The sequence below is a fragment of the Lactuca saligna genome, chromosome 2 (assembly GCF_052625555.1).
Source record: "Lactuca saligna cultivar CGN05327 chromosome 2, ASM5262555v1, whole genome shotgun sequence".
NCBI lineage: Eukaryota > Viridiplantae > Streptophyta > Magnoliopsida > Asterales > Asteraceae > Lactuca > Lactuca saligna.
Window position 1 is genome coordinate 139,647,329 of NC_136418.1, and position 22,195 is coordinate 139,669,523.

At 37.6% G+C, this 22,195-nt stretch overlaps 1 protein-coding gene across 1 annotated transcript; it reads left to right on the top strand.

Moving 5' to 3' along the window:
* Positions 1-18,743: 18,743 nt before the first annotated feature.
* Positions 18,744-21,031, top strand: LOC145029135 (putative prolyl 4-hydroxylase 10). The gene is made up of 7 exons (XM_078977749.1): positions 18,744-19,135; positions 19,235-19,313; positions 19,724-19,821; positions 20,064-20,161; positions 20,239-20,368; positions 20,486-20,673; positions 20,750-21,031. The coding sequence occupies exons 1-7, from the start codon at positions 18,930-18,932 to the stop codon at positions 20,821-20,823; spliced, it is 873 nt and encodes a 290-aa protein (XP_078833875.1). The 5' UTR covers positions 18,744-18,929; the 3' UTR covers positions 20,824-21,031.
* The last annotated feature ends 1,164 nt before the right edge of the window (positions 21,032-22,195 follow it).

Consider the following 22,195-nt stretch of genomic DNA (forward strand, 5'->3'; position numbering starts at 1 on the left):
GGCACTGCATCATCACCTGTAAAGCGATTTGAGTCTATATAACTTTGTATTTATCGATGTCATCACTGTTAGTGTATCCCACATCGGTGCAACACGATCTTTTAAGTGGCTATATATGTTGGAGTGTTAATGTATCCGACATCAGTGTGATACGGTCTTATAAATGACTATATGTTGGAGTCTCCCTTCTCTCCACAAAGGCTCTTTTGGAGAGGCAATCTTGGGCTCCACATATATTTATATGGTATCAGAATCGGCATCCCGCACCCTCGTGGCTTAGCACATCCCTGACTGTCCTCATCGAGCCTCCGACTCTGAGGGGAGTGTTAATGTATCTCACATCGGTGCGACACGGTTTTATAAGTTACTATTTTTGTTGGAGTCTTCATTCTCTCCACAATGGCTCTTTTGTATAGATAATATTGGGCTCCACATATATTTACAATAACGATGTGTGGTTGAGCAATCAATCTAAATTTAATGTAACAGTTAAAGGTATTTCATTTTATACAAATTATAATTACAGTTAAAGGCATAGCGTCATGTTTGCAACGAGAGACTAGTCGGTACGTGAAAGCTTGCCCGAAACCCTTGTTAGGAAAGTTCCATTTCCAAAAAAATAAAATATTATGATGTTTGCAAACATACTAGCGTCACGTTAATAATTTAAAGACACTTTTGACCAAAGCAACTTTTTAAACTTCCTCAATGCCTAGATCCTAGGCAATGAAGTTCAGTTGCTTCTTTCTAGGAACATCTTTAGGCAAAAAGGGAACGAATCTCATATCTTGAGGTGACAATCGTGCCGTGTTGTGTTAGGTTCGTATTATGTCGAAACACTAAACAGGTTGAAAGTTGATGTACCATCGGGCCCGTCTTCCATCTTTCACCCTTGGATTAGTTTTACTCGAGAAAATAGATTGACCTGAAGAATACAAACAAACCATAAGCTAGTCGGCCGGGATGAGATCCCGGACAACACTCCGATGGTTAAGTTAGCGAAAGGCTATATCATCGATTGATTATAGTAGTGGAGAGTTAAACAAGTGAGATAAGTATGAATCCTATGTGCGTACCTCTTTGACGAGTCAGATTATCTATTTATAACGAAGGAGGAAGAGGTAACGAGTTCTTCCCGTATCGACCCTGTCATGCCATCTTATGGCATTTATGGCATTATGCTCGAAGGTACGAGTAGTTGTACTTTGTATATCGTTACCAGCTATCATATGGCTGTGCCAGGATCCATCAGCCATACATCCTCATACATACTGTATTCTCATGGTTTCGATGTACTATTGCTACTGTTTTGACGTCACTTTGTACTTTCTCATTGGTATTCCTTTTCCTTTCGAGTCTTCGAGCTAGTTTGGTATATAGGTGGGCAACTTCGAGACCTATGGGGCAGGTGACCTTGCAATATGCTAGTTCGGTATACTTGTGGAAGGATATAGGTATTTCCGAACTATATCTTATTAAAAGTGTTTGACTCTAACCCGACCCCTTTAATTAATGTGTCGTGTCATGTCAATCCGTTTATTTTCGTGCCGAGTTCATGTCGAATTTTATGTTAGGGGTATACCTTGAAATATGTTATGTCATTTGAGGTTAAAAGATTGAGCATTTTGAAAGAGTAAGAGTTTAGTAGACGAAAAGAAAAAAACTAATAGTTTGGAGGCAGAATAAATGAAGTCATAGCAAGTTTAGATGACCAAATTGAACGAGTAGGATTTCGGGAGGTGGAAGACAAGATCATGAGGATGAGAGAGTGGTCAAAGGGACTGTATAGTTTGGGAGAGAATTGAAAAAATGAAAGTGAAGTCTTGATCTAGACGGCTAAGTCATTTCAACATTACAAAACAACTTAATTCAAATGTTTTCTTTTACTTATTTTTTTTTTTCGTTTTGTATCTTTCTAGTTTATTCAAAGAATTCAAAAAACTTGCATATAAATAAACGAATAATTTTCGAGTTGAAATTCGCAACCCTAACCTTACCCGTTTAGTTTTTGTGTAGTGTTGAGTCAACCTGTTTATTTGAACGAGATGAAATTTCTTACCTAAACTCGTTTATTTCGTGTTGAGTTCGTATCGATTTCGTGTCGTGTCAATTTTTCCACCTCTACTTATATCTATACCTATTAGTTTAATCAATCAAAATGTAGGTACTAAATATAATTAAATTTTGAACATATAATATGATTTTATACATACATTGAAAGGTAACAGATATCCCAAGACAACGTACTTAATTCATTCCTAAGATTATTTTTCTCTTTGAACTCTTTGATCTTGCCAAATACCTTACAAATCTTGCTTTAAGTGTATGTCAATAAATAATTACCCAAAGGGTATCAACTGTATAAGAAAACTAATAACATAATTGATTGAATAAGATATGTGTGACAACCCCAAATCTATTCCCGTTACAAATCCCATTTTCACTAACGGAGTGCGTTAACATACGTTATTTTATGTTATATTTGGAATCATCAATATCCGAATATCTAATTACATACATGTCCTAAGATCATTGTAAGCAATATAACTCATACGTGTTAACCTAGTTTAACCTAATAGAGTGGTATCACTATTTCAACCACTTCACCCGGGTAAAAAGTTTTAACCCCGTTAAACTTTAGCATCGGGTAGCCGTGTATCGGGTACAATACCCGAGACATATAAAAACACTTGAACACTACAATTGGACTCTTTTACCACAATTACACCTCTCTCTCACTACTTTCTCTCTCTAGACCCGAAATCGACTCCAAATCCGTGAATTTCCGACTTCCAAACGTAAGGATTCATCCCCTAACTTAATCTAAACATACTTTACTACTTTTAGATTCCAAAATCATGAGAATCAAGGACCAAAAAGGAGTTTACGGCCTAAGAAGCTTCATAGGCCGTAAACCCCCAAAATCATGCCAAAAGCTTTGTTTTTCCTTCCTTTAAGCTTATGGACTAGTTAAGGCATAAACCTAGGGGACTTTGGACACTAAAACACAAGGATTTGACATGTAAAAAGGAGTTTACGGCCCAAGAATATGCTTAGGCCGTAAACACCTCAAACACCCCAAAAACACTTGTTTAAGGTCCCAAAAACTCATCTAGGGTGTTTGGAAATTTAGACTTGACAACAAGGAAGGCTTAAATGCATCAAACAACATCATTTGAGGGCAAAAAGAGGAGTTTACGGCCAAGGCTAAGCTTGGGCCGTAAACACCCATATTTTTGTGTCAAACAAGTCCCAAAACCCCTCAAATGCATGTAAGGATTTTAGCTAAGGCGTTTGGAAGTGTGTTGTACAATTAAACTTCACATTTGAGCACAAAATGAAGAGTTTACGGCCAAGGATGTTCTTGGGCCGTAAACTCCCCAAAAATATATGCCAAATTGTCCCAAACTCACTATAGGGCCTTCTAGGATTTATCTAAGGTGTATGAGACTTTGTTGTACCATTAAAACATACATCTTGAAGGGTTTACAAGAGTTTACGGCCCAAGAACAAGTCTTGGCCGTAAACTCCCCAAAAATGTCACAAATTATGATGTTTAATCCCTTAAAATAGTCCAAGACACATACCACTAAATCAAGGAAGTGAAATAAGACCTTAAACAGACACTTTGGAGTGCCACAAGAGTTTACGGCCAAACCTAGGGGGTTTACGGCCGTAAACTCCCAAAGGATGGCTTTTGGGCCATAAACTCCAAAAGAGTGAGCTCGTGAACCCTCCCGTAAATCATTCATGACTTTGTACCACTCCCGGGAACCCCTTCTAGGCCTTAAAACCCCGAAAACGATGCTAGAATGTCCAAATACTATAATTAAAAGCATAAGATGATTAACTTCTTGTAAAATACATATTTCATATGACATTAGGGTCCTAGGAGGTGCTCAAGTGGTTATTGGGTACCAAACTCTCAATCGACACTTATACCCGATTTACCCGATTCACCCGATTTCCGCGATTTCAGGTGAGTTCATACCCCTTAAATGAACCTTTCAAATGTTTTATATGTTTTAGGGGGGAGATACAAGTTGGATATACATGTTTATGAAAAGTTATACAAGACTATTTTTCAGAATACAGGATTAATCACATGTGATTCACAACCTGTAGTTCAAATCACATGTGATTTATCACTATGCTTTATAAATAAGTCAATTGTTTTCAAAACTATCTTGGATTAACAAACAAGTTTTAAATGTTCCTTACGTACAATACTTTTGTTAAATAAAACTCTTTATGAGAATGTAATCATACTAATATATTTATATAAGTAAGACTTGAAAGACTTAGGACCGATAGCTCGCCTTATATCCTGTTTCTTGTTTGATTGTGGACTTAGAGTAGTGGTTATCCATCCGACTGTCATTGATTTCTTAATTATATATCTCATATATTAGTACAGATTATGAGTACTTCTTAATTCATTAATTACCTGAATCACTACTTGACTAGAACCACATACACTAAATTAACTATAATGGGTATAGTTAAGGACTCTATCCCTAGTTTCCACTATTACTCTACACTACTATAATTCTCTATATTATGAAGCAATACACTAATAAGAGAATACAATACAAATTATACGAAAGATTACTACACTATAATACGAGAGAATGCACTAATCATGAGATAACTCACTAATCCACTACGGGATACTCTATACGCTATTCACTATGCCCGAAGTTTTCCGACAGGAAGACGACACTATATGTATAGATCTATACGGGGCAGACGCTATTACATCCCGACTGATAACTTCAGTCCGAGCCGCTCAGGCCCAGGGATGCTTTTACTCTACTACACTATGCATGACTGGGAAGGTCATGGGGATCCGCTATTACTCACACTATTGGGAACATACAAGAAAGACACTATAACCGCACTAAAATACTAAATGAAAGATGAAGTAATATCCCGAAGTAAATAAGTATCTAATACTAAAGGATGCTGCACCACTATTATATACTCTAAGAATAACTCACTATATTCCATTATTTAATGTTCTAGAGAATATGGGATTTTCTAGGTTTCACCACTATTTATGATTTCAAACTTCAGTTTTCATAATAATGACTCTAATTCTTTTTATACAAGTACTCACACTAAAACTCTTATGAACTCACCAGCTTTATGCTGATATTCTTTTCAAAATAACTTGTATCTTCAGGTCAAAGATAGACAGGTACAACCGCAAATTTTTGGAGAAGATGGAGGATACAAGACCCATCTCTTATTTGTTTTTGTTTACTTTTGGTGTTTGTCAAACATTACAAAACACACTTGTAAATACACTTACTATGTAAATGAAATGGTTGTATGATCCTTGTTTTTACTACTATACAATTGTGATGATACTGTACACTACGTCATCCACCTCGAAACGTATTCCACCGTTATCGGTTTTGGGGTGTGACAATATGTAATTAATTTGGACCATTTTCATACATGTTTCACTCATTGAATTCATTATTGAGTGAAATACATACAAGTTATACAAGAGATTCCTACCCCTAAGGATGTTACATAACATATAAAGTAACATACACGTACTACATCCTCCTATAATGTAACACCCGGGTCTTGGAGGTACTTTTTTTATTGACTTATAACTTTTGGATGAGGGTCACGATGTGTGACATGGTGGTCACGTCGTGAGTGACCGTTGACCAGTTGACCCGTGTTTTTAAGTCTCACGATGTGAGACTTTGGGTGCTCACGACGTGAAAACGGCATGATAACCAAAACCATAATATTTCAGGTATTTAATGGAACCAGAGGGTTAAGGTTGCCCATCCTTAGCCGCCCTCACTTTCTTGCCTCCTGAAAACCTTAATCTCGACCTACTTGAAGTCATGTGACATCCCCAAAATCACGGCCAGAAAAGACCGATTTTCATTTATGCCTTTTAAAATAATTTCAGAGTAAATCCTTTTGATTTGAAAGAGTTGTGGAATTTGTTCCCAAAAACAAAACATGATAAAACAATGTTTACCAAAGCATTTCATAAAAGAAATGTATTTTCATTATATAATCAAAACTCGGGGTGTCATGTTCCGATACAGACCAATAAGCATAAACGATAACATTACAAGTCATTCAACAAATATATACATATGCAAACTTGTAAACAAAACAACTTGATGGTTCATCCATCTTACGCCCTTGCGCCACTTCCTGTAATACAAATAAAACTGAGTGGGTCAGGCTTGGGAGCCTGGTGAGCATATAGGGTTTTCAACCCACAATAAATAAATTATATTTAATTTCACCAACCAATCACTATCCCGATTACCCATTCCCGTTATCCTCACTTTATGTCCCTAAAACAACATCTATCTCAAGGGACCTAATCTAGGATTTTCATCGGGACAGACATTACTGCTAAGGGGTTTCCTCAACAATAGATATCCTAAAGGCAACCATGAGGGGGATAGAGTACACCGGTGAACACATTGTTCACAACACCTACAGGTTATGAACTTGCTAGCGTTCCACGAGACTGTCTAGAAGGAGTCTGTGGTCGTTATCCATACTCCGCTGAATAACTAGGTCAACAACAACAACATCGAGGCCTCTCATCTGTTTATTACACACCAACTATCTACCCATGTTCTAACCAACATATTAGTAGATAAAAATATATATTTTTATACATACTTTGAAACCTGTATAGCATTTTCATCCAATAGATATTTCACATAACAGATGAGGCATACCCACATAACACGTATTTCATAGAAAACAATTCAGATCTATGAGATTGAAGAGAGTGAATATACATTCACGCACATAACAACAAGATTATACACATAACACGTATTTCGTATAAAATACTTCATAATTATGCGTTAGAAGAAATTAACTACACACTCACTTGATCAGAAGATGATCGGACAGCACTACGACTTGCAAAAGTAGAAATTCTCAGCAGATCTGGAAGATCTCTACAAAAATCGAACTTTTCGCAGGCAGAGCTTCGGCTCGGAAACCGCACTTCTCGGGATCTTCGGGATCTCGGGACTTGCTTCGGGACTCGGGAATATTACCGGGGCTTCGGGGTACTTCTGGCACGCAAATCGAGGTAAAACAGGAAAGAGAAGAGAGAAAAATAGCAAAGAAACTCGGCAGCCTCGCATCCTATTTATAGGAGGCTGGAGCCTCGGAGTACGCGGGGCGTACTGCCTCCGAAACGTAAGCGCATGCGTCATCCGAAGTCCTCGCGTGCGAGTGTCGACATTCTTCGCTGTACGCGGGGCGTACTCCGGATGAGTCCGGTGATTCGCCTCCGGATAATACCGAGATTTAATAATTAAATTTAATTATTAATTATTTAATAAACTTCGAAAATTCATATCTTCCTCATACGAACTCCGATTTCAACGTTCTTTATATCCACGCGAAGGTGAGACTACGCTCTACAACTTTCATTTTGACTCCGTCGGCTAATTTTGACTTTATTTTTATTATTTATTTTTAATAGGCCGGGACAGAAAATTTCGTTATAAATTCATAACTTCTTCGTTTGACGTCCGTTCTCGCATAACTTTTTATCGCTTTGATACTAACAACAAGATATTCGAATCTCATTTAGATCACTAAGGCTAAATATCGCTCTAACGTAAATTGCACTTTTTACGTCATTCAGCGTTGCCGGTTCTGTCGCGAAACTTCGACATGTCATAACTTCTTTGTTATAACTCGGATTTCGGCATTCTTTATATCCTCGGAAACCTTGTTTCAACTACTACAACATTATCTAAAGATATCAAGTTTATTTTATACTTAAATTTTGATGCTTATTTTTATTCTTAATTAATCAAACCACGTAATTAAGCAATTAAGCACAAAACACATAATACTCAAATAATAGACTTCTATTATTTCAAAACGGGTTACAAATGTTAACCTAGACTATTATATCATCATTAATGACAGGCCCAGAAACACAGGCGTTACAATTATCTCCACCTTAGAATGATTCCGTCCCCGGAATCACACATCAACTAACAAATGCGGATAGCGACCCATCATGTCACTCTCCGTCTCCCAAGTGAGATTCGGCCCATTCGTATGTTTCCATCGGACAAGCACTAACTCGACCATCTTGCGTCGCAACTTCTTAGTCTTTCGGTCAACAATTGCCTCTGGTTCTTCAATCAACCTTTTGTTCTCATCGATTCTCAACTCCGAAAGTGGAATAATGTCGGGAACTTCCCCCGTGAACTTCCGTAAATAACACACATGAAAAGTGTTATTAATTCCATTCAGTTCTTCTGGTAGTTCGAGCTTGTAAGCTTGGTTCCCAATTCTTTGAAGAACTTTAAACGGTCTAATAAACCTTGGACTCAACTTTCCCCTTTTTCCAAATCTTATAAGTCCCTTCCACGGCGAGACTTTAAGCAAAACCGAATCCCCAACTTCAAAAGTCATCGGTCTTCGCTTTTTGTCAGTATAGCTCATTTGACGATCCTGAGCCGCTAACATTTTTTCCCTAATTATTTTCAACTTTTCAACAGTTTGATGAACCATCTTCGGTCCCATAAACTGCTTTTCCCCAGCCTCAAGCCAACAATATGGCGTACGACACTTTTGTCCATACAAAGCTTGGTAAGGTGTCATCTTAATGCTCGAGTGAAAACTATTATTATAGGAAAATTCTACCAATGGTAAATGTTCATCCCAATTACCTAGGAATTCCAAGGTACATGCTCTCAACATATCTTCAAGTGTTTGTATCGTTATTTCACTCTGACCATCAGGCTGCGGATGGTAAGCTGTACTTAAACACAATTTGGTACCCATTTCCTCTTGTAGACTTTTTCAAAACCTTGAGGTGAAACGGCTATCACGATCTGATACAATCGTTAACGGAACACCGTGAAGCCTCACAATTTCCTTCACATAAGAATTCGCAAGCTTTTCCATAGACCATTTCTCCCTGGCTGCTATGAAATGCGCACTCTTAGTGAATCGATCGACGACCACCCAAATCATGTCGTGACCATTCATTGTTCTGGGCAGTTTAGTGACAAAATCCATAGCAATGTCTTCCCACTTACCCATAGGCACAAGCAATGGTTCTAAATTCCCGTACGGTTTCTGATGTTGTGTCTTGACTCTTGCACAAGTCACACACTCAGCCACATACTTTGCAACATCAAGCTTCATCGTCGGCCACCAGTAGTAGGGTTTTAGGTCCCTATACATTTTAGTGCTACCGGGATGAATCGAGTACATTGTCTTGTGAGCTTCTTCCATCAGAAGATCTCTGACTCCTCCTGTCTTAGGTATCCAAATCCGATCCTGGAATACCTTCAGTCCATGACTGTTTACACCGAACACCAATGTTTTGCCCAAACGTTCCTCCTTTCGGTCATTCTTCTCAAAAGCTTCACTTTGAGCTTTCTTTATACTTTCCAAAATAGTCGAGACAACTTCAATTCTCAACGCTCTTGGACTTTTTCTCTCAACATTGACTTTCCGACTGAGAGCATCAGCACCAACATTAGCTTTACCGGGATGGTAAAGTATCTCACAGTCGTAGTCCTTGAGTAACTCTAGCCAGCGTCGTTGCCTCATATTTAACTCTTTCTGATTGAAGAGATATTGGAGACTCTTATGATCAGTGAAAAGTTTGAACTTTGTGCCATAGAGGTAATGCCTCCATATCTTCAGAACGAAAACTACCGCTGCCAACTCCAAATCATGAGTCGGGTAGTTCTTTTCATGCTCTTTCAGCTGTCGAGACGCATATGCTATCACCTTTTCTCTTCGGGTCAAAACACAACCCAATCCAACCCCAGACGCATCGCTATAAACAGTGAAGTCTTCAACTCCATCAGGTAGAGAAAGTATCGGTGCCTCGCATAGTTTCTTCTTTAGCTTCTCGAATGCTTCTTTATGATTCTCACTCCAAGCATAAGTAGCTCCTTTGTGGGTAAAAGCTGTCAACGGAGTAGCGATCGAAGAAAAACCTTGGATAAACCTTCGGTAATATGCGGCTAATCCCAAAAAGCTTCGGATCTCTGTGGGACTTTTCGGTTGTTCCCACTTCATCACAGCTTCGATCTTCGCTGGATCAACCATTATCCCTTCTTAGTTGACCACGTGAACCAAGAATTGGACTTCACGAATCCAAAAATCACATTCGGAGAACTTAGCATACAACTTCTCCTTCTTCAAGACTTCTAACACTTCTCGCAAGTGTCTGCCATGCTCCTCCTGGCTTTTCGAGTAAATCAGAATGTCATCTATGACCACTATCACAGATTTATCAAGGAACGGATTACAAACTCTGTTCATTAAATCCATGAATGCTGCTGGAGCATTGGTTAGTCCAAACGACATAACCAAAAACTCGTAGTGTCCATATCTAGTTCTGAATGCAGTCTTCTCGATATCTTGCTCTCTTACTTTTATCTGATGATATCTTGACCTTAGATCGATCTTCGAGAAATAGCTCGAACCTTGCAATTGATCAAATAGGTCATCAATCCTCGGCAACGAATATCTATTCTTTATTTTTGCCTTATTCAGCTCTCGGTAATCGATGCACATCCTCATGCTTCCATCTTTCTTCTTCACGAATAACACCGGAGCTCCCCAGGGTGATGAACTAGGTCTAATGAAACCTTTGTCCAATAACTCCTGAAGTTGCATCATCAACTCCTTCATCTAAGTCGGTGCTAATCGATAAGGTGCTTTTGCGATTGGCGTTGTTCCTGGTAACAAGTCAATACGGAATTCCATTAGTCGATCGGGCGGTAATCCAGGAAGATCTTCGGGAAATACTTCCGGATAATCACACACCACTGGAATACTCTGCATCACCTTCCTTTCCTTCTTAGTATCAATCATGAATGCTAAATATGATGTATATCCCTTGGTCAAACACTTTCTGGCTTTCATTAGGGAAATGATTCCAGAATTCACTCGGCGTTTGTCCCCATACACCATAAACGATTCCTTCCCAGGCGGGTTCACTTTAACTATCTTCTTCTTGCACAATATCTTGGCATCATTGGCACTAAGCCAATCCATTCCCAACACGATGTCGAAACCATTAAGTTCGATAGGTAATAATTCTTCGTGAAACTTATTCCCATTAAGGTCGATTAAGATGTTTTTCATACGATGACTAACAGGTACAAACTTGCCACTAGCAACTTTGACTAATAAAGCATTATCTAGTCTATCAACAGGCAAGGCTAGTTTTCTACCAAATTCATGCGATATAAAGGAGTAGTTGGCTCCAAAATCAAATAAAATTTAGGTAGGCAAATTGTTAACGAGAAAGGTACCTGAAGCGACATCAGCTTCATCTTTAGCAGCTTCCAGTGTCATCTGGAATGCTCTCGCCTTTGGCTTTGGCGGAATGTTGGGTCTAGCTGCCTCCCTCTTCTTTGGGCAGTCCCTCGATATGTGTCCCTCCTCACCACAACCATAACAAACTTTCTTAGTGAGGGTACATTCATTGGCATAGTGACCTGGCTTTCCACACTTGTAGCATGTGGCCACTACCTCACATTTTCCATGATGCTTCTTCTTACATTTGTCGCACCATTTCGCTTCGCCTCCACTTCCCCTCGAACCAGACTTCGAGAACTTGTTTTTCTTATTGGACCCTGAAGTTCCATCGAACTTCCTCTTTTCACCAACTTCTATCCTTTCCAGACCCTTTTCCTTCTGCTGGGCCTCCACATTCTTAGCTGCACGAACAACCGTTTTCAGAGTAGTTGCCATCTTGACTGTCGGACCAAAGTCGGCAGGCAGTCCATTAGCAAACCTCTCAATCTTGGAGAGTTCCGTTGGCACTAGGTACGGAAATAATTTCATTTTCTCAGTGAATACCGTAGCATAGTCGTCTACGCTCATCCTCCCCTTCTTTAAGTTTTGGAACTCATTGTTCAGATCAATCAGATCTATTTCTGAACAATATTGCACCCTTAACTATTCCAAGAACTCCTCCCATGACATTTTCAAAGCTTCTCCTCGTGGCATAGTATCTACCAACAACTTCCACCAACTTAATACTCCAATCTTCAGTTGTCTGACTGCAAAGACAGTCTTCTGTTTGTTGCTACAGCCGCAACTTTCAAATACCAGCACCATTTCGAAGATCCATTCCATTATTTCAACAGGCTTTGGGCTCCCAGAAAGACTTGGCGGTTTGGCGCCCAAGAAATTCTTGTACATTCGCCCATCGTTGTTGTTTCTCCTTTCCGGATTGTTCCTTCGTTCTTCTTGAGTCCCAACTTGACTCATAATGCGACTATTGTTCCCTTCCTCCGATTGCTCGGGAATCAATTTAGGTTCCTCAATAGGTATGATAGATTCGTCCCTATTATTATGCAACATTTGTCGCATCTCCTCCCTTTGTTCGGCTAACATATCCCGAATCATGGCTTGCACTCCAGCCATGGTGATCTGTTCTGGCGCTGCTGCTACAACAGGTGCTTGCTCAATCACTGGCGGTTGATTCCTGTTTTCATCCGCGTTTCCAACGCCACTCCTTGTTCTCACCATTTTTGATCTACACACCGAATAAGGTGAAATTTAGATCTTCGTTCATAATAGATTTCAAATCATCCTTATCACTCCGAAATGATTACATGCTAGTTCTAATATCGTATACATACGCTTAGAATCGTAAACACATAAACATTCAGATCCGGTTGGCAACAAACCGTAGATCCGAACAAATAATATCATATATGGCAACATATAACATTTAGCACATAAAAGCATTTTAGGCAACTTTCCTAAAATAAACTAGTGCTTGTGTCTAAAATTTAACAGACACACACCTCGCAATCTCCACTTAGCATTCTAAGTTTAAGTTTAGAAATCCTACAAATTCCTAGTTCGCTTAAACTAATGCTCTCATACCAACTGTGACATCCCCAAAATCATGGCCAGAAAAGACCGATTTTCATTTATGCTTTTTAAAATAATTTCAGAGTAAATCCTTTTGATTTGAAAGAGTTGCGGAATTTGTTCCCAAAAACAAAACATGATAAAACAATGTTTACCAAAGCATTTCATAAAAGAAATGTATTTTCATTATATAATCAAAACTCGGGGTGTCATGTTCCGATACAGACCAATAAGCATAAACGATAACATTACAAGTCATTCAACAAATATATACATATGCAGACTTGTAAACAAAACAACTTGATGGTTCATCCATCTTACGCCCTTGCGCCACTTCCTGTAATACAAATAAAACTGAGTGGGTCAGGCTTGGGAGCTTGGAGAGCATATAGGGTTGTCAACCCACAATAAATAAATTATATTTAATTTCACCAACCAATCACTATCCCGATTACCCATTCCCGTTATCCTCACTTTACGTCCCTAAAACAACATCTATCTCAAGGGACCTAATCTAGGATTTTCATCGGGATGGACATTACTGCTAAGGGGTTTCCTCAACAATAGATATCCTAAAGGCAACCATGAGGGGGATAGAGTACACCGGTGAACACATCGTTCACAACACCTACAGGTTATGAACTTGCTAGCGTTCCACGAGACTGTCTAGAAGGAGTCTGTGGTCGTTATCCATACTCCGCTGAATAACTAGGTCAACAACAACAACATCGAGGCCTCTCATCTGTTTATTACACACCAGCTATCTACCCATGTTCTAACCAACATATTAGTAGATAAAAATATATATTTTTATACATACTTTAAAACATGTATAACATTTTCATCCGATAGATATTTCACATAACAGATGAGGCATACCCACATAACACGTATTTCATAGAAAACAATTTAGATCTATGAGATTGAAGAGAGTGAATATACATTCACGCACATAACAACAAGATTATACACATAACACGTATTTCGTATAAAATACTTCATAATTATGCGTTAGAAGAAATTAACTACACACTCATTTGATCAGAAGATGATCAGACAGCACTACAACTTGCAAAAGTAGAAATCCTCAGTAGATCTGGAAGATCTCTACAAAAATCGAACTTCTCGCGGGCCTAGCTTCGGCTCGGAAACCGCATTTCTCGGGATCTCGGGACTTGCTTCGGGACTCGGGAATATTACCGGGGCTTCGGGGTACTTCTGGTACGCAAATCGAGGTAAAACAGGAAAGAGAAGAGAGAAAAATAGCAAAGAAACTCGGCAGCCTCGCATCCTATTTATAGGAGGCTGGAGCCTCGGAGTACGCGGGGCGTACTGCCTCCGAAACGTAAGCGCATGCGTCATCCGAAGTCCTCGAGTGCGAGTGTCGACATTCTTCGCTGTACGCGGGGCGTACTCCGGATGAGTCCGGTGACTCGCCTCCGGATAATACCGAGATTTAATAATTAAATTTAATTATTAATTATTTAATAAACTTCGAAAATTCATATCTTCCTCATACGAACTCCGATTTCAACGTTCTTTATATCCACGCGAAGGTGAGACTACGCTCTACAACTTTCGTTTAGACTCCGTCGGCTAATTTTGACTTTATTTTTATTATTTATTTTTAATAGGCCGGGACAGAAAATTTCGTTATAAATTCATAACTTCTTCGTTTGACGTCCGTTCTCGCATAACTTTTTATCGCTTTGATACTAACAACGAGATATTCGAATCTCATTTAGATCACTAAGGCTAAATATCGCTCTAACGTAAATTGCACTTTTTACGTCATTCAGCGTTGCCGGTTCTGTCGCGAAACTTCGACATGTCATAACTTCTTTGTTATAACTCGGATTTCGGCATTCTTTATATCCTCGAAACCTTGTTTCAACTACTACAACATTATCTAAAGATATCAAGTTTATTTTATACTTAAATTTTGATGTTTATTGTTATTCTTAATTAATCAAACCACGTAATTAAGCAATTAAGCACAAAACACATAATACTCAAATAATAGACTTCTATTATTTCAAAACGGGTTACAAAGGTTAACCTAGACTATTATATCATCATTAACGACAGGCCCAGAAACACAGGCGTTACAAGTCATTAGCCATTTTTGTGACATTGAAGCATTCTTTTGTGGTTTTTGACTCATTGAGGTGGAAGTAGACCTTGGTGGAGCAACCTCTTGGCAATCCAACTTCTATCTCACCTTCTTGCAGAGCTTTTGGACCATTGTAAGTCATAAAGCTCTGGCCTTTTTACCTCTTTCATGCTAGATCTAAGTTTTAAGCTTCTTTTTGCATGGTTGTGAACGATTATATGCATGGGATCCATAAAATTGGCAACTTTATGGATCATTTAGGCATTTTATATAGTATAATATTTGGATATGAGTTTTGGTGTAGTTTTAGACTCCAAACGTGAGTCTTGATCTCATTTATCCCTCTTTTGACCTAATGAGTGTTTGAGTCATGCATTGGACATGTATGACTAAACACTACAATTTTAATCATCTTTTGGGTGAGGGAAGACCCTCCGAAAAGTCATAAGTATTTGTTGAAAGGAATAAGAGCTTAATGCTCAAAGCTGGCCAATGCAATGCTCACAATGTGAGGAACAAGTCTGCCACGTTGTGAAAATGCTTGCCATCCCGACTGTTTTGTCCGGATCGAGTCACGACGTGACTCAAGAAGTGGTCACGAAATGAGGGTCAGTTGTTGGAGTTTGGACCATTGACTTGAGACCATTTTGGAACATTTGGGTCTTAGGGTTCTCTAGATGGGTTGGGCCATTAGTGGGTCTAGTTTGGACTTGGGCCATTATTAGGCCTCATGATTATGAGCTTAACCTTATAAAGTAACTAGGGTTGGTATTGATACAGTGTAAGGAACTGTTGTGCAGTAGACTTAGGTGTGAGATTTGCTAACTTCTGATTAAGGTGAGTTTTCCTCACTGTATTTGTGGGTTGAAGGCACCAATGCCAACCCAGTACATTATGTATCCTGGTTAGGATGTTGCTATGTTGTAGTGATCTGTTAAGATTTATTTGTTTGCTATTATATGTTTATTTGTTATGTATATGTCGACATTGTATGGTTCTGTTGAGGTAGTCCTCCTTCGTTTGGTAGCCAACAAAACCCCAGAGCATGCCATATATAAGTTGTGGGCCTGAAGGGCAAGCCAGACTTATGCTGTGGGCTTGGGAGCAGGCCGAATATGAGCTATGGGCTTGAAAGGCAAGCCAGACTAATACTGTGGGATCATGTGGGTAATCCAGTCTGTTAGTTGTAGATCCCGTATATGTTGTTATATGTTATGTGTGTTGGTACTCTGGGGGAACTCCCTAAGTTTTCGCTTACAATTTTAGTTTATGGTTTCTAGTACTTCAAATGACCGTGGCAAGGCGAAGTCGTGACCGTGCACATCCTTCAGTTTTATGTTATTTGAGTTTTAGGATAGTCTGATTACCGAAATACACTTTTGAAACAATGATTTTGTAAACATTTATGGACTTGGGTTATTTATGAAAAGTTAAAATTTATTGTGATCTTTGGGATGCTATATATAATATATAAAGAAACTGTTGGTGATTTTATATCATCAATATTATTTAAGTGTAATAGGATTAAATTTGCTGACCAAAAGTGATCTTATTGAATATTGAACAAGTTAGGATGGTGTAGGAATGCACACTTGTTCAAGATTCAAAGTACATTGTTATTTAGGGGCGAAGCCCCTAAACGAACAGGGGTTCGAGGTCAGCGCCCCTGGCGGGGTCCAAGGGGTAGAGCCCATGGCTAGTAGTTTTATGACAGGTTTGCTATATTAAAAAATGCATCAAAAATCCAATTTAAGAAAGTTGGCCCTTTTTTCCTTGAGATCCGTTTAATGACAGGTTTGGTAGTTTTATGACAGTTTTCAGACAGGAATGATATATCTGTTTTTTTGGTCATTTTTCTGGTACATCTTGAATAACATTTTCACATACATTCTCAGATTTCATTCTCTGAATTTCATCCAATTGAGTGTTCGATTTGTACCATCGAAATACTTCAATTTGATAGTGAATCACGACTTTTAGAGAATCCAAGCAATCTATTCATCCCTTATTTTCTAACAAAAACCCTTCCTATAAAGAAGTCTATCCTTATTATCTTAGAGAAGCAAGACCCCATGGCTAATATATAGGAACATACATGCCCCAAAATGGCAATTTTGTCGTGGCATACAAATGGAAATAATTTGCTTGAACTGGAATTGAAGTATAAGGCAAAACTCCGCTTGTCCGAAGGAATTAGTGTAACCTCCTTTATCAAATCTAAACCACTCTCACACAATCAAATATACATCTAGATGGAATAATTATCCCTCGGAAGATTAGTATATTTTACCGGTGTGTTATTTTAAACGTGATTGCTACTCGCGTCAATTTAGATGCAAAAGGCATGAATATTCCGTCCATTGTTTGTGGTATTTGTGACTCAGACCGGGAAGAAGTGGGGGCATATTTTTATTTCTTGTCAGGTAGCTGCAAATCTATGACAATTTATTGATAGATGGTGCGATTGGACATACCAAATTTTATTGATGTGCAAAAGGGGCGGTGCTATGGATTGATATGTTACATCTTTCTCAAACGAAACAAACTGGTTTGGAAGGTATCATTGTAGTCATGTGGTGGCTTCTTTGGCGGTTTCGTAATGAGGTTCTTTTTGATGGTCACACTATTAGAAAATTTTCGTTGATTTATAGATTGATCGATGATTCTTATATCTGGACTGTGAACATGATTATGAAATTCAATGTTAGTAGATTGGTTTGACGTTTAAATCATGTTCTTTCTATTAGTATATAGTTTTTTGTTAGCTCTGCACTAACTTCTTAATAAATTCATTCAACTATTAAAAATAATAATAATAATTTTCACCTAGAAAAATCTTTTGTATGAATAATGCATGCATCCGTAATAGGTTTCATATCGATCTCGATACATCGTGAAAATATCCAAAATATTATGTCCTAAACAATCATTGGCGAGTATACATAGTGTCAAGGTTAGTCAACTGACCCACCTTTTTTTGTTATAAGTAATATATAAAATTTATTTGTGATCTATGTAAAATTTTATAATTGACTTACCTTAATTTATTTGACAAACAAATTAATATAAATCAAGACTTTTAAAAACCCAACCTTTATATCTCAATAGCCCAAATACTTAATTACCTATTAAAAAATAACCTAATATATTTTTTGAGTGATATTTGTGTCGCATAATGAAAAAATGAATGGTTAATTTTTGAGGTATAGTTTAGTGTCATTGAAAAATTGTTTGTTATTACACTACAATAAAAACAAAAGAAACCTGAACACTGAAAAATGACAAAATCAAACAACGATTCAAAATCACCCTGTGAAATGACACAAATATATTTAAAAAACATTGCGAAATGACCTTCATAATTTTTTATTTATAAACATTAAGAAATGAACAAATCAACAACGATGCAAAATAGTCATTTCACAAGGTATCCGGGGAAACAATTTTTTTTAATTAAAAAAAAAACTTTAATTTATAGTCGCCAAGTACCAAATCCTATGCTAACAAGAGTATTCAAGGCAATAATCTAAAAATGGCTAAATAAACCATTTTGCAGTGCAAGGAACATTTCGCACGACAGCCTTCGAAATGCCATGCAAAATGATTATTTAAAAAAAAAAAAAAAAAAAAAAAAAAAACTATATTTCATAGTTCTAAGCCTTTTTTTTTTTTTTAATGGAAATTATTTAAGAAAGACCCGACATCGTTTGCTTGCTAATCCTGTATTCATTAGATTTTGTAATAAAATAATAACAGTTTTGTGCCACACAAACTGCGGGTAATAATCACTTGAATCAAAACGATGAATAGCTGAGAGATCTCATTTCACCTTTCCAATTTCCCATCAATAAACAAATCTCCGGATTAATTAAGCATTAATCCCAGGGTTTTGCTCGCGATCCGTGTCTTAGGATTTTTGAAAATGGTGCCCAAAGGGAGATTACCCGTTCGGGGTCCTTCGCGGAGATCTTCATCATCAACGCTCATCTTTTCAATACTAATTATCTGTTTGTTCTTCGTATTAATCCTTCTCGCTCTTGGAATTCTATCGATTCCAAGAACATCAAACACTTTCCCGGGTGCTCATGATCTCAGCTCCATCGTTCAACGGACTACCGAATCTGTCAGGTCAGTTTACGTTTAGATTCAAGTTTGTTCCAATTTGTTGTTGTAATTCGATTCGATAACGCATTCTACTTAAACTGCTTCAATTTTCGCTGAATGTAGAAGCGACCGCAGCTATAGCGATCGTTGGACTGAAGTGATATCATGGGAGCCTAGAGCTGTCATCTATCATAATTTCCTGGTCAGCGTTTTTTTTTTTTTTGATCGATTTCTTTCAATACACAATCAAATAACCACTTACATTCAACTGTAATGCTTCTGTATGTGAAGATAAGCATCAAATGTATGAATACATATAATTTATTGCAACCGACTTTTCTTAAACAGAATTTCATAGCGATCTCCTTCCAGATAACAGTAGTAATGTTTATTTTGATCCAATCATTCAGACCTCTTGACGAATTGCTATTACACTTCTGAACAGAGGAAGTGCCAATTACTTTTGTTGCTTGCATTTCCTATAGCTCTCTAAGGTTAATTGGCTTCATAATTATTAATTAAAATGGTCAATTAGTCACCAATTATATCATGTTTTAGGCTCAAACAATTACTCAGGTAACTCAAACTCATTTCCTTCTCTATATATGGCAGTCAGAAGATGAGTGTGAACATCTGATTACACTTGCTAAACCTCATATGGAAAAGTCAACTGTGGTCGATAGTGTGACTGGTAAAAACAAAGATAGTAGGTGTGCAGTTTTTTTTTTTTTTTTTTATCATTCTTGCTACTTTTGTAATTATTTTGGGAAATATACAGGAAAGGAAAGCCACTATATTTTAACACTTTTTTTGCGGTTTAATCACTATATGGAAATTTCTTTCAAAAAGGCTGGGGCTTTTCATTGAACAAAAAAGTATAGTGGTTAAACTGCAAAAAAAACCAAAATATGGTGGCTTTTATGTATTACTTAAACCACATCTTTTGATTTAGAGTCCGTACAAGTTCCGGGACATTTCTAGCGAGAGGACAAGATAAAACAGTTGAATCCATTGAGAAAAGGATTGCAGACTTCACCTTCTTACCTGTAGGTATGGCATTATCATTTATCAATCTTTTATTGATCCGAATCCGATTTCACATAAACTGATTTGACTTTCTGCTTAAGATCATGGTGAAGGATTCCAAGTTCTCCACTATGAAGTAGGTCAAAAATATGAACCACATTATGATTACTTTCGTGATGAATATAACACAAAGAATGGGGGTCAAAGGATGGCTACAGTTCTCATGTACCTGTAAGTAATGACAATATAAAATGTCTTATTGTTTTTCTAACTTATGTATGTATCATGTATCATGTATCATCAATTCATCATCACCTATAAAATTTTCATTTCTTTCATGGTTTACAGATCAGATGTTGAAGAAGGAGGCGAAACAGTGTTCCCAGAAGCAAAGGGAAACATTAGTGCTGTACCTTGGTGGAATGAACTATCTGATTGTGCGAAAAAAGGGTTATCTGTTAAACCAAAAAAGGGGGATGCTTTACTTTTCTGGAGTATGACACCAGATGCCACAGTAGATCCTTCAAGTTTGCATGGTTAGTTATATTTTTTTTTTAGGGTTTAGGGTTTAGTTTCACGAAACTAACGTACATTCTCTTCTTATTTTCATAGGTGGTTGCCCCGTTATTAAGGGGAACAAATGGTCCTCTACAAAATGGATCCGGGTCAACCCGTATTACACTTGATTTTGGTTCGAAAGTTACTCACTTTGTTAAAGCTCGCCAATTTTGATGCTCACCCTGTATACATGTTTTGAGGCATATAAGTTTATTTAAATGATTCAGTGGACATGTAAATGTGTGGACCAAAACCCTCTTTTCTTTTTACATATCTTGATTCAATTCTACAAAATGCAAATAAATATAAACATTTCCATATTCGGGATTTATGTATTTTTGTTACTATATAATATATATGGTTGTAACTACTAACTACTTGCATGCACATTGCCGTTTTTTGAACTAATGAAGCTCCTGATACCATGGCAGCATCAAACACAGAGAGCTTCTCTGTTCTAGGAATATGAATGGTATTAGGTCCAACTTCACCTTCCATTAATTTATTCGCAAGTCTTATATTACCAAAAGTACCCCTAACCATGTCCTCATCGTTTCCACGTCGACTACCATATATGAATTGAAATCCCTCCTATCAACCCCAAGTTCCTTTAAATATTTTGCAGCTGGACTATCTCTATGGATACTCCCCCTTGGTGAAATATGATCTGTTGTAATACTATCACCCAAGTTTATTTCAAAGAAGTTAGATAGAAGAAAAAAAGGATCTTAAGAACTCAAATTGACCAAAATACACAACCTTGAATCCAACTTTACTATCCAAGCATGCATGCCAATCAGCTTTCGTATCTTTCAGAAGAACTTGATCATGAGGCCTACAAACAAAAGAACAAAACAACATACATAAGTACAAGCGTACAAGCATGCGTTACAAGCTTATACAACAAAAGATTCATACCTCTTTGGTCCAGACACACAGGGCTCCACATCTTCAAGATTCAACTTCAAATGAGAACTAAATGCCATCTCCTTCTCGGGCTACCACAATTGGGTAAAAAACATAGGGAATTTTACTAGGATCACCACCGAGCTTGTTCATAGCATTACGCATGCCTGCAAGGTCAACAACTGTAGGAGCACCAGTAAAATCCTGCAGTACACTTGCACTCATGAATTCACTGAGTTCAATAAACTCGCAAACTAATTGTAAATTGTAGTAATTGCATATGAGTAGATGAGAAACGACGTCGTTGGTTGGCATACCTGAAGGAGAACTCTAGCAGGTTTAAATGGAATTTCAACTTTTTTGGGAGAAGTCTTCTTCCAGTCAAGAATGTTTTCAACATCCTTGGTTGTCACTTGGAAGTCGTCGCAGTTACGGATTGCAGACTCCAAAAGTATTCTAATCGAGAATGGTGGTCTATCTGTCCAATCATCATGTATATATCGATATATAGCAAACTAATAATTAATATATATCGTCATGATTCTAATGTCCAATTGTTACGAAACTAACTTGATTAGCATGATATTTAAAGCT